General features: G+C 35.8%; 1 protein-coding gene across 1 annotated transcript in view; it reads left to right on the top strand.

Annotated features, from left to right (window-relative positions):
* SNX4 (sorting nexin 4) overlaps positions 1 to 13,979 on the top strand; it is a 47,428-nt gene that overhangs the window by 13,947 nt on the left and 19,502 nt on the right. The window contains exons 3-6 of the mRNA XM_087818195.1: positions 491 to 626; positions 704 to 853; positions 2,104 to 2,151; positions 8,842 to 8,897. Coding sequence (XP_087674321.1) covers positions 491 to 626; positions 704 to 853; positions 2,104 to 2,151; positions 8,842 to 8,897 — 390 coding nt within the window. The remainder of the gene's footprint in view (positions 1 to 490; positions 627 to 703; positions 854 to 2,103; positions 2,152 to 8,841; positions 8,898 to 13,979) is intronic.

Below are 13,979 nucleotides of genomic sequence, written 5' to 3'. Positions count from 1 at the left end.
CTCATTGTGGCAGAAGTGCAGTTATACATTCTTTTTATTTAATGAAACAACAGCTAAGCCAGATTTTTACTATATTGTAAAATCAATTATACATTAACTGAATATCTTGAGGCTTTTAGAGTATTTTTCTAATATGATTGTTTCTCTTGAGTCCAATAGGTTTTCTATAACAGAAGAATATAACAGAAGGAAAGTGGTTAGGAGTTAGGCCTTTGGAAGCAGATGGATCTGAGTACTATACCTACAGATTGTTGTGACTGTATGAAGAGCATATACTGTGCAGTTGCTTCCTCATTTGTAAAATGGGGACAATAATGTCTGATTCACAGGGTTGTTGTAAGGATTAAATAAATAGTACATGAAAATTTTTTTACTCAGTGCCTGGTTCATAAGCATTCAGTAAATGGAGTTATAAAATTTAAAGGATGTTGCGTGCATGTATTTGTATTTTAAAAAAATAATTGCAGTTTCTTATTCTATTTCTTTGCAGGTCAGTTGAACATATTGATGGTCCAAGTGTCCTAACAGACTCACTATGGAGGCGGTATAGTGAATTTGAGTTGTTGAGAAACTACCTTTTAGTTTACTATCCACATATTGTTGTGCCACCTCTACCAGAAAAGAGGGTAAGAAGTGAAATGGCAGTACAGTTAAAAAATATTTAACATTGAGACTGTTCTTCATGATTATTTTGTTTACCTAGGCAGAATTTGTTTGGCATAAACTCTCTGCTGACAACATGGACCCGGATTTTGTGGAAAGACGACGAATTGGTTTAGAAAACTTCCTCTTGAGAGTTGCTTCACATCCCATCCTTTGTAGAGACAAAATCTTCTATTTGTTTTTAACACAGGTATTTTTCTTTTATTTGGTCTTTTTTAAAAATTCATTTGACTTGGGATTTTAAAAATTTTAAATTGTGCCCGGCCGGGCATGGCTCAGCGGTTGAGCATCGACCTAGGATCCAGGAGATCAGGGTTTGATTCCCAGTCAGGGCACATGCCCGGGTTGCGGGCTGCAGCTGATCAATCACTCTCTCATCATTGATGTTTCTCTCTCTCTCCCTCTCCTTTCCTCTCTCTGAAATCAATAAAGATATATTAAAAAAAATAAAATAAAACTCTAAATTGTGGCCTGGCTAGATGTGGCTCAGCAGTTGAACGTCGACCTAGGATCTGGGAGTTGTGGTTCGATTCCCGGTCAGGGCATATGCCCAGGTTGCGGGATTGATCCCCAGTTGGGGGCGTGCAGGAGGCAACCAGTCAATGATTCTCTTATCATTGATGTTTCTGTATCTCTCTCCCTCTCCCTTCCTCTTTCTGAAATTAATAAAGATACATTTTTTAAAAAACCCGAATTTAAATTGTGGAATGCTTGCTATTTTTTTTAACTTAATTTTTTAAAAAATTACAGTTGACGTAAAGTAATTATGTTATAGTGATTAGGCATTGAAATAATTTATGAAGTGATCACCCTGATAATCAAGTCTAGTTGGAATGCTTATTCTTTATTTTTTTATTTTATTTTATTTACTGATTTTAGAGAGAGAGAGAGGAAGGGAGAAGAGAAAGAGAGAAACATGACCAGTTGTTCCACTCATGCATGCACTCATTGATTGATTCTTACATGTGCTGTAACCGGGAATCGAACCAGCAACCTTGGCGTATTGGGAGGATGCTCTGACTAACTGAGCTACTCAGCCAGGGTGGAATGCTTATTCTTAAAGATACTTTTGGAGCAGCTTTGTTAATTTGTATGCATTTTTGTTTGTTTTGAATTTCAAAATTATTGGTTACATTATTCTTTTGGCTAACATTTTTATACTGAAAGATATTAAAGACAGTGCTTTTTGGTATCACTTAATGATATCAAAGTTCGTCTTTAGTTTTTTGAAGCCTAGATTGTAAATTCTTGGGTTCATCTTTTGGTAATTTTTTTGGAATCTGGATTGAATGTTTAATTTTGAACTGAAAAGAATTATTTTTTTAACCTCTCCCTCCCATCTCCCCTTAAAGAAAAATAGAACAATAGATATTTTCTTTAATTTGAAGTATTCCTTGTGTTTATCTTGCAGTGATTTCTAAAATTAACTTTAATTTTTAGGAAGGCAACTGGAAGGAGATTGTGAATGAAACTGGGTTTCAGCTGAAGGTAAGAATATTTGTATGAAATAATTTGCCATGTTCCTTTACAGTTGCCAGAACAGTGCCATGCACTTTAGTGGGTACTTGGTATTTATTGAATGAATGAATATTTGAAATAGGCTTTGCATCTGATATCATTGGTAAGGTGTTCAAGAAAACATTGCAGTTTAGTTTTGATTTGTGTAATTTTAGTTACTAGTGAGACTATAATGGGCATATTTATGAATTTAATTCTATTAGGAATGCATCTTGTTTTCTTCCCTTTGTCCTTACAACTTCCACTTGCAGTGGTGCTCTGGTAAATGCTCACTCTTTATCAGGTATGAAAGATGTTTCTGAAGAATTGAGCTTGGGTTTTCCAATCGTAGTAAACTAAAAGATGAGCCTTTGGTTATGCTTCTTTTTCCTCCTGAGACTTGGTGGCCAGTTCTGAGTGGGCACAGGAGTCATTTTGAATTAGCATCTGTTAGTGAAATAGGCTTATTTAGTGTTTGTATAGCTTTTTAAATTTAGTTAGTAGAATTAGTATTTGGGAATGAAATAGTTATCTAAAAGTTGAAGAGCATAGTGATGGTAAGATGGCCACCCTAACTCCACTATGTGCTCTCTATTGTCCCCAAAAGTAATATAACAATGGTTCTTGTACATTTTTGAAAGTCTTCATTTCTTGTGTAAATTAAATAGATAAGTAGAAAAATATATAAATTGATAGACATAAATTGATAAGCTATTCAGATGACAGTGCAGTAGCAGAAGTTCAATAGATCTAAGCAACAAGAACAAAATGTCCTTACAGTAATTATAAAAACACCCTCTAGAGATTTATGCATTGGCGCATAGGTATTTGAAATTTAGCACACAAAAAACTAGGAAGAGAAAGTTTTTTCTACACAGATATAAAATATTTATATTTAATTCTGTCATAAACTGATTCTAATTTATAAATATTTTGTTGAAAGATTGCATGAAAAGAAATTTTCTTGGCTGTAATTTATTACTTTATGGCACTCAGAAAAAATACTAGAATTTTAGTTTAGAAATGGATTTGAAATAACTAAACTTTTAAAAATTATGTATATTTTGATAGGGTTTTCTGAGAACTACTCCAAGGTATGCTAGGAGCTAATAATAAACAAAAGAGCAAACTAAAATATAATGGTTTTGGTGACATCTCTTTATACAATAGAAAACTTAAAAAATTTTAGTCATTGATTTATTTCTCCATCCATATAGACTATGCTGTTTACAGAGTGCTTTGAATCTTGTGTATAGGTGCTATTTAAATGTCCAGATATATTGTATTTGGCTAGCCTTATGATACAACTTTGGTTTTACTTTCATAAAGTCTTTGAAAGGTAATAATATACATTATTAATAACTTTGAAAAGTCAGACTTAATGAAATAAAATATATCAAGAGAATTTGGAAACCCATGTCTTGTTCTATTCCTTATTTTGTTGTAGCTGTTTCTTGTTTTAAGTCTTTTATTAAAGAAATGAGACCTTTTTGGAGGACGTACATGCATCATACATCCAACATTCATGTGATGCTGTCTATATACATATATAAATAGATGTAGTTACCTTTCACTTATGCGGAGGTCATGTATTTGGCAGTTACAACTAACTTCATCACAATGGAAAGCTGGATTTAAGCAAAACTGATTTCTGAAATGTTCAAACGGATGTAACTTGGCTTACTACTATACTTACAGAAATACTTTGGTCCTTTCAGATAGGACCCACTTAATTTTATTATAGTTATTCATACCAACTCGGCTATCTACTTTCTAGGCTACAACATATTAGAAGAAAATTTAAAAGGTCTAAAAGTTAACACTACTACTGGATACAGGCACACTGTGACAGTAGTGAAAATCAACAGCTGAGCCTGCCAGCAAAGAGGGATAGCCACAGAATGGGTGCATTTGGCATGGGCCCAAATCCCTGTGCCCCAGGGTAGCTTCATTATATCACATAGGGTTCAGTATTAGTTGTTTATACTGGTTACCTTGAGGCCTCGAGAAAAAATTGAGTTATGCTTGCCTTGTACTCATGATTCAGTGTTTCTTCCTTTTTTTTTATTTTTAACATGCAACTAGTTCATGATTTAAAAAAATTTTTGAAATACGATGTTTTTAATGTGATCATCTATCTTTGTGCATCTCAGTTTGTTGGGATTGTTTGTTCAAAACACTGAATCCTAGAGTTCATCCTAGGATTTCCACTAGTGTAAAATTTGACAACCATTACTGTAAGGTGATAGATAAGAATATTTTGGGGAAGAGAATTTTAGAATGAGTGTCAAAAATGGTAAAAAAAGAAAAAAGTTTTTTAGAACCTAAAGCAGCACCCTATCTGAGTATAATTAGCATTGTAATGTTTACTCTGCTAAAGCACTGTACTATACCATACTGGGTTTTTTTTCTTTCTTTTTTTTTTTTTGCTCAGTATTGCCTCAGTACCTTTGAGATTAGTTCAGTATTATTCCCATTTATCTATCTATTTGTTATTTATTTAAAAAGTTTAAATTTATTTTTAGAGGAGAAAAGGAAAGAGAGAGAGAAAGAGAAACATACATGTGAGAGAGAAACATTGATCAGTTGCCTGCACACACCCCAGCTGGGGATTGAACCTGCAACCTGCGTATGTGCCCTGATGGGGAATGGAACCCACTGACTTTTGGTGTATGGGACGATGCTCCAACCAACTGAGACACACCGGCCAGGGCTATTCCTATTTTTTAGATGAGGAAACCTAGAAAGTGACTTACCCAAGGTAGCATAGTTGTAAGTGATGGAGCCTGAATCCAATTCTAGGCCTAACTCAAAGCTCTTCTTAATTACTATTTCATATTACTTCTCTTCACTTATTAGCTATGCAATTAATGTATATAAAGATGGTTGGTAAAGGATGTGTTAGAAACTATTTTTCCACGAAAATAAGATCATTCTAAATCAGACCAAATATTTACATTACTATAAGAATATTTGACCTTGGTTATTAGATTGTCATTCTCGAATTGAAATGTCAGCTTACTTTTTTTTTTTTTTGGTCAGAAATGTTTAATTTAATTTCTAGTATGGGCCTACTAGGTTAATATTATCTGAAATCTTCTTAGAGTAATTATTATACCCAGCAAGATAATAAAAATTTAGTTTCTTTTTATCTGTGCTCTATTTAATGTAAACATGAGCAACAAACCTTTTTATCACTGCTATGTATTGGCATTCCTCCTTTTTTTGAATATTTATATGATAATTCAGTGAATTCAATTCAATTCAGAGTTTATCTCTAGAGTTATGAAGACATAAACTAACTAGTTTAAAATAATACTTTAACTCAGTTAACTCAGTAAACTACTTACATGAAAGTGTCATTCATATGCCCAAACCTTAAAGCAATTTAGGCTGAGTCAGAAGAATCCAGACCCTGGCTGTTGCTTGGAGCAGGGACTGCCAGTGACAAGATCGGGGCCCTTAGGATCTCTGCTAATCTGTGTATTGCACAGGGACTCCGAGAGAGCCAGTGTGGAGATTCCAAATGCTAGGTGCCCCGAGTGTCAGGTACTCTACTAGGTGCTACTGATACAGTAGTGAATGAGTGGAAAACCTAAGCTCCATGTTCTTATGGAGCATATATTTTAGTAGTTGGAGACATTAAATTAACACTTAAATAAGATACTTTAAAGTAAGAAAATAAATCACTGTGAAAGAGCGTGACAGCAGAGATTTTTTTTCAGGGGTTATTTTGAGATTGGTGACAAAATGGGGATACTTATGAGAGTAAAAGGGGCACTATTAACAATTAGATTAGGACACAGATGTAAACCAGGACTGTCCTGGAAAACTGGGTCACAGGGTTGAAGAGAGGTACATAACATTTGAGCTGTGACCTAAATAATAAGAAATCTGCAGTGGAGTCAACCTTGGGGGGCCAGTGTTAGAGAGAGGCGAAGCTGGGTCATGGCTTACTAGGCAAGATTGGGGGGAAGGTAAGAATCAGGAAATGAAATAAAGGAAAGACAAGGTCCAGAACAAGGAAAGTAAAGTGTATACTGGGAATTGGAAAGGGAGGGTTGGTGGATTTTAAAGGAGAACATGGGAAAGAAAACTTGTAAGGTGGGGCTATGGAATAGTCCGTTATTTTTTGTCATCTAGCCAATACTTACTGCATATTTGTGTTGTGCCAGGCATTGGAGGCATTGGAATACAGCAACGAACAAAGGAGAAGGTGGATTAGAGTATTGCCATGGCAGCTGTTGTGCAACTTCAGGGGGCACCATTCACATTGTGATTTTTTAAAATGTCTCTTACATTCTAGTGGACAGCTAAGAAACAAAGATGAGTTCTAATAGTACTGTGTTAAATAAAATAGGGTGGTATGAAACAGCAGCGTAAGGGCTTTTTAATTTTATTATTTTCAACATTTATTTTTAATTATAGTTGACATATTATATTAGTTTCAGGTATACAACATAGTGATTCAACATTTATATACCTTACAAAGTGATTACCACATTAAGTCTAGTGTCTGTTACTTACAGTTATTACAGTATTATTGACTTTATTCTACTTTATTCTATGCTGCACATTACATCCCCATGACTTATTTTATATCTGGAAGTTTGTACTTCTCTAAGGACTTCTTTCTGGTAAGATGGATGGTAATCTGTCAGATTTGGAATAGTCCAGGTAGTTTTTTAGAGATCTAGCGTTGGGGAGAAGTTTCTGGTTTGGTGACATTTTAGGCAACTTCTCTTTTTTTTTGGATCTTGTGAAATGATGGGCTGATTGAGTTGGGTGTTGTGATGGACTTGACTGACAGAATGTTTGGTAAGCAAAGGTTTAGTTGGATGGTGATGGTTTACATTTGATATGACTTCTAAATTGGTAAATTTATGATATTAAAACTAAATTGCTGGTATTAAGAAGTATGAGATTCAAGAAAAGGTACAAATGAAAATTTTCTTCTTCCTGATGGTTTTTATGTAATTTCATCCTCATTTTAAAAATCACATTTGCATTTGACTATGAAGTCATTAACACTTTGTTATTTAGTGATTTTAATTAGCTTAAAGAACATAAGGGGGTAATATATTTGTGAGGACTTTCACATCACATGCATTATTAGCTGGTATGCTCTTGAGATGTAAGAAAGGTAAAGAATTGGTGAAATACTGATTTTTAATTATTTTTTAAATATGTTTTTATTGATTTCAGAGAGAGGAAGGGAAAGGAGAGGGAGAGAGAGAAACATCAATGATGAGTCATTGATCGGCTGCCTCCTGCATGCCCTCTACTGGGGATTGAGCCTGAAATCCAGGCATGTGCCCCAATGGGAATCGAGCCCTGACCTCCTGGTTCATAGGTCTACATTCAACCACTGAGCCATGCTGGCTGAGCTGAAATACTGACTTTAGAAATAAGAGAAGCCCCTGAAATCAGTGACAGATTGAGCTTCTTTAGATATTCTTGATAGCCCTTTGAATTTCTTTTGGTCTGAAGTTCTGGGAGGCTGAGTTTGTGGAGTAGCATATTTGTTACATTAAAAAAATGTTCTTAGGCAAGTAACCTGGGGAGCCCTAGTATTTTTATTTATTTGTTTGTTTATTTTGGGGATATTTGTAATTATGGGTTGGAAGTTGGACCAATGTAAAAATTTTAAGCTGATTAGGATTTTAAAAATCAAACCACATTTTGAAATTGATTCCTGATTGAACTACCTTTTATTGAGCCCTATAGTTTCTGTGCTTGGTCAGAAAAATAATTTGGTGTTTTGTTTTTCAATGAGAATTTAGGATAGGATTTGGATGTATTAAGTATAAATTTATACAACGAAATTATTTATTTTGTGTTTATCCCTCTGCCCCTCTTTTGAGAGCAGTTATCTGGAAATAAGAAAATAAAAAGTTGTGTTGTCTTGTAACATTTTCTACCAGCTAGTAAGTAATTTGATGTCATTTAGCTTGTTTTACTTTAGTACAGGCATTTCCATATTTATTTATTTATGTATTTATATTTTAAATATATATTGATTCCAGAGAGAGGAAGGGGGAGAGAGAGACAGGAACATCAATGATGAGAGAGTCATTGATCGGCTGCCTCCTGCACGACCCATGCTGGCGATTGAGCCCGCAACCCGGGCATGTGCCCTGACCGGGAATCGAACTGCTATCTCCTGGATCCTAGGTTGATGCTCAACCGCTGAGCGACACTGGCCAGACTCCATATTTTTTTATTTTCCAAAATACTGATTATGAAAATGGGAAAAACCAATGTACATTTGGTTTGGATTCCACCTGAGAATTACCCTCAGTAATGCAACAGGCTTCAAAGCAGCCCTTTTATTTAGTTTATATAAACAGATTGTTGCTTTTCTTGATTTAGAGAAAAAGTAAACTACTTTTTTCTTGTGGTCTATCCTGAGGTATAATAATGCCTGCTAGCGTGTTGGTGTTTACAGTTGTTTTACTTTGTTATCATTGAATGCTGTGTATTCAGTTTAATTTATAGCATCATTTTTGTCGTGTTTTCAAAAATAACTACTAAGCTGTTTTTTTAGGTATTGTATGTGTTTGACATAAATGATATGAAGAAAACTGTACTTGAACATCTTGATTCTAAAGGGAAAATAAAACTGTTTGGATTTATACCCTGAAATGTAATTATATTAAGTGAATAAATTATTTTTTCCAGGCAGACTCCAGGTTAAAAGCGCTTAATGCAACATTCAGAGTGAAAAACCCAGACAAGTAAGGTTTTGTTTTAATAACGGTTACAATGTTGTTTTGAATGGTGCTTATCAATATATTTAATTTTTCATTTCTGAATGTATGCACTTTATTTGCTAAAGATTTTAAATAGTAATTCACATTTAGTGAAATCCTTTTATGGTCTAAAATTGATTTTAAAATTTGCTAACTTTATTGGGTTTAAGGTTGTAATCGTCTGAAGTTTTAGAAAATTAAACCACTGCTTTTTTCTAGAAGAATTTTTTAAGTGTTGTTGAAGGTGTCAGAAAAATGAGAGAAGCAATTTTAATTTCATATAAAATAGTTTTTCTCATATGAGTTTGCTTGCCAAATATATACAAAGGCCAAGATAAGAAGATTATATATTACATTTATATTTTAATAATAAACTTTCTACTTTGCATACCAAAACAACTTCATAAATGCATACTAGTATAATAATGCCATAGAGATGTATATATATAACAGTTACTTGACTTCAGTAATGTCAGCTTGGTGTTTGTGCAAGCATTTCTGTGTGAAAGGAAGACAGTGTATTCATTTAATTTATTTTTTAATCCTCACTTGAGGACATGCTTACTGATTTTAGAAAGAGGGGAAAGGAGAGAGGGAGGGGGAGAGAGAGAAACATAGATGTGAGAGAGAAACATCGATGGATTGCCTTCCATACCTACCCCAATGGGGGATGGAACCTGCAACCTGGGTATGTGCCCTGACCAGGAATTGAACCCGCAGCCTTGCAGCCTCTTCAGTGTATAAGACGCCGCTCCAGCCACTTGAGCCACACCAGCCAGGGCAACGCTAGTGTCTTCAGAAATAGCTTTTCTTAGGATGAGACCTAGGTATTTCTTAAGATTTTGACTTTGCTTATTCTCTGAATTTGGTGGATAAATTTGGCTCTTCATCATACGGATTTTCACCTGGTGTTTGGTTCAGCTGAGTTTTTAATTTAAAAATTTGCTTATGCAGATGAGGCTTTTCTTTTTGGTGCCTAAGTTGATGAAGTCTGTTAGCATTTCTCTAGTTAGGTCTTTAGCATTAATTTCTACATAGTGTAAATTCTTAGCAGACAAAGGTCAAGTTTGCATTGTCAAATAGCCGATTATGCCTGACTTTATAAACCATAATACATTAACATAATGCCTTTGGTTTTTAAGATAAATTTTGACTATAAAGTATAAGTAAGTATTTTAAAGTTTTGTTAATTAGGAAATTGTGGTGGTAATCATTCAGGTGTTTTTTTGTTTTGTTTTTTGTTAATCCTCACCCAAGGATATTTTTTCCATTGATTTTTAGGCAGAGTGGAGGGAGGAGAGGGACAGAGAGAGAGAGAGAGGGAGAGAGAAACATCGATATGAGAGAGACACATGGATTGGTTGCCTGCTGCATGTGCCCTGACTGGGGCAAGAATGTGCAACCTGCAACCCAGGTACATGCCCTTGACTGGGAATTGAACCTGTGACCCTTTGGTCCGCAGGCTGATGCTCTAACCACTGAGCCATGCTGGCCAGGGCTTTAAATATTTTTATTGATTTTTAAAAAAAATATATTTTTATTGATTTCAGAGAGAGGAAGGGAGAGATAGAAACATCAATGATGAGAGTCATTGATTGGCTGCCTCTTGCATGCCCCCTGCTGGGGACTGAGCCCGCAACCTGGGCATGTGCCCTGATCGGGAATCGAACTGTAATCTCTTGGATCATAGGTCAGTGTTCAGCCGCTCAGCCACACTGGCCGGGCTATGTTTTGATATTTTTAGAGAGAGAGGAAGGGAGAAGGATAAAGAGAAATATCAATGTGAGAGGGAAACATTGATCCGCTGCCTCCTGCACACCCCCTACTGGGGATTGAACTTGAAACCTGGGTATGTGCCCTGACTGGGAATTGAACTGGCAGCCTTTTGGTGCACAGGACAAGGCCAGCCAACTGAGCCACACTGGCCAGGGTGAGGCATTTGTTTGTTTGTTTTTACTTGACTTTATATCATAGAGTGGTTTAGGTTCACAGCAAAATTGAGCAGAAAGTACAGAGCTCCCACATACCCTCTGCCCCTACACATGAATACCACCCCCGCCGTGCATAGCTTCTCCCAGTTTGTCAGCATCCCCCACTAGAGTGGTACATTGGTATGGTCAGTGAACCTACTATTGACACATCTTTGTCACCCAAAGACCACAGTTTACTTTAGGGTTCACTCTTGGTGGTGTATATTATATGGGTTTTGACAATTATATACATTATTATAGTATCATACAAAGTATTTTCACTGCCCTAAAAATCCTTTTTGCCCTGCCTACTTATCCCTTCCTCCCCACAGCCCTGGCCACCAACTGAGCTTTTTACTGTCTCCATAGTTTGACCTTTTCTACACTGTCATATCATTCAGTATGTAGCCTTTTCAGATTGGCTTCTTTCACTTTGTAATGTGCATTTAAGATTCCACCAAGGTTTTTTTAAGGGTTAAAAATGATATCTATGGTATATAAGTGATGTTCTCTAGATTAAGAACTGAAATTACTAAAAAAAGCTTTGGAAAATTTTATAAGCAAAGTTTCTGACATTGACGGATGTATATTCATTAGAGGAGCATGTACATGAGACTTTTAAAAATAATATTTTAATATTAATAGTTTGTCAATTAAATGTTTTCTAATTTAATGAAAAATATTTTGTCAATTGAATATTTGTCTTCCCTTTTCTGACCTAACTAGATTTTCTAGGTTGCTAAATTTTGTTGCTGTTAATCCTCATTGAGGATATTTTTTCCATTGATTTTTAAAGAGACTGGAAGGAAGGGAAGGAGGGGGGCAGAGAGAGAGAAACATCAATGTGAGATAGACACATCAATTAGTTGCCTCCCACATGTGCCCCTATGGGACCGGGGATCAAACCTGCAACCTACGTGCCCTTGACCAGGAATTGAACTTGCGATCCTTTGGTGCTCATGCTGACTCTTTAACCACTGAGACACTGTGGCTAGGGCTAGACTGCTAAATTTTATTTAATATTCATATTATATACAGTCACGTGCCACTTAACATTTTGGTAACTACAGACCACATATAGGGTAGTGGTCCCATAAAAATATAACGGAGCCAAAAATTTCTGTCATCTAGTGATGTAGCCGTCTCAAATATTACTCACCTGTTTGTGGTGATGCTGATGTAAAACAAACCTACTGCACTGCCCATTGTATAGAAGTACAGCACATAAAATTATGTACAGTACAAAATGCTTGATAATGATAATGAACAACTGTGTTACTGGTTTATATGTTTACCATACTATATTTTTTATCATTTTTTTAGAGTGTACTCTTTTTACATATGAAACAGTCTGCTGTAAAACTCTACGCCATGTTACACTGACAGCAGCCTAGCACACCGCATGTTTACTACATCTCTTGATTGTGTCATTTTCTCTTGTGCTTGATTTAATCTCGTGTTGCTTTGTAAAGTAGCATGCTATACAAGCTTGTAGTTTAGGAGCAATAGGCTGTACCTGTAATTTACAGCTGGTGTGCTGCAGGTTTTGAAGACATGAACTACCTGACTACTTAGTCAAGGGCACTGACCTGTTTTCCTTTAGATTGTCAAATAAAAAAAATGACTACAGCCAACACAGTAACTGTGGAGTGTGAATGAATCAAAATTATACCTGTTTTTTTTGTTAGATCGACAAAAAGTATATTTTTTGGTGTGCTGCAGAATTTTAGTAATTAGATTATATGTGGCATGAGACGAAAAAGGTTGAAAATTGTATTAAGGTTTGTGCTGTGCACTCTGACGGTTGCACAGTGACGAAACTGCCTAACGAGATTTCTCAGACGTATTCTGTTGTTAAGTGGTGAGTGACTGTATAGGATTTTAAATGTGATATGACGAATAACATAACCAAGGCAGTTTTTTACTTCTAAGTTCTTGTTAAAGTGTATAATTAATGTGTAATTAGTAATAGAATTTGTTTGCCTTAAGTTCTAGATAAAAGAATTGTCTACATCAGTCATTGTTATAACAAATTCTTGATATACAGAATCTTTGTTCTACATCTAGTTGGAGCAATTGTTATTCATGCTATTACTAAAATAGTTTACATCACTAAAATACTTTTATTCTTTCTTAAAATCTAGAAAACCAGAAAGATTATTTCAGAGATTACCAAAATGATACTTGCTTTATGCATGTTTATCTTTCTTAAAACTAGACTGTTGAGAGCAGTGAAGAGAAGGGCCTTGGGTCTTCTACTTTTATGTGGCAATATTTAGACAATATTTGGGCAATATTTAGGATGTAGACCTAGTGATTAGTAGAATGTGTGGGATGAAAGGGGGGGGATACAGGTGGCACCCAGGTTTCCATCTTTAAAATGCTAGAGAACATAGGGGAGAGAGATTTTGGGGGGTAGGGGAAGATAAGTTAATCTTTGGGTATGAGCAAGTACAAAAGTCTGCTAGTTGACTTTCTAGATCTGGCATTTAAGAGAGCTCGGCTAGAGGTAGACATTTGGAATTCAGCAGCATGTGATCATAATTGTGAAGCTTTGTGAGTGGTAAGTCCCTTAGAGTGTGTAGATGGAAAGATTGATTGTAAGATGGCTGAGGACCTAGGACTGACCCCTAAAGAAGCCAGCACTTTAAGGGCGTTTTCCAAAGTGTAGTCTGAGGATTACCAGCATCTGAATCCTGTGGGCGAGCTTTAATAACTCAGGTTCCTGAGTCCCACTAGGGCCCCTGTGTGTAGCAGTGCTGGTTATTCACAACTCCGTCTTACTGAGATGCCCTGAACAGTGTTTTAATAAACACTTCAGGCATTCTTTGCAGACTGAAGTTGGAGTGTAAGGGATGGGTGAAGGAAGTGAGGACTGCCCAGGAGACCTTAGGAGTAACCAGAGAGTAAAAGGAAAATTCTGAGAAAATGACACTGATATCTAGGGAACACATTTTTGAGAAGGGTCAGGTCAGCCGTTACATTGCTGGAAGGATCGACTACGATGAGGACTAAAGTACATCAGTGGATTTCAGCAGCTTGAAAATAGTAGGTGACCGTCGGGAATATTGCTTCGCTATGGTGTTGGAGGCGAAGT

Source organism: Miniopterus natalensis, chromosome 6, assembly GCF_054644295.1.
Source record: "Miniopterus natalensis isolate mMinNat1 chromosome 6, mMinNat1.hap1, whole genome shotgun sequence".
NCBI classification, from domain to species: Eukaryota; Metazoa; Chordata; class Mammalia; order Chiroptera; family Miniopteridae; genus Miniopterus; species Miniopterus natalensis.
The sequence above is the reverse complement of the archived record's forward strand: the minus strand, read 5'-3'. Positions and strand labels throughout refer to the sequence as shown.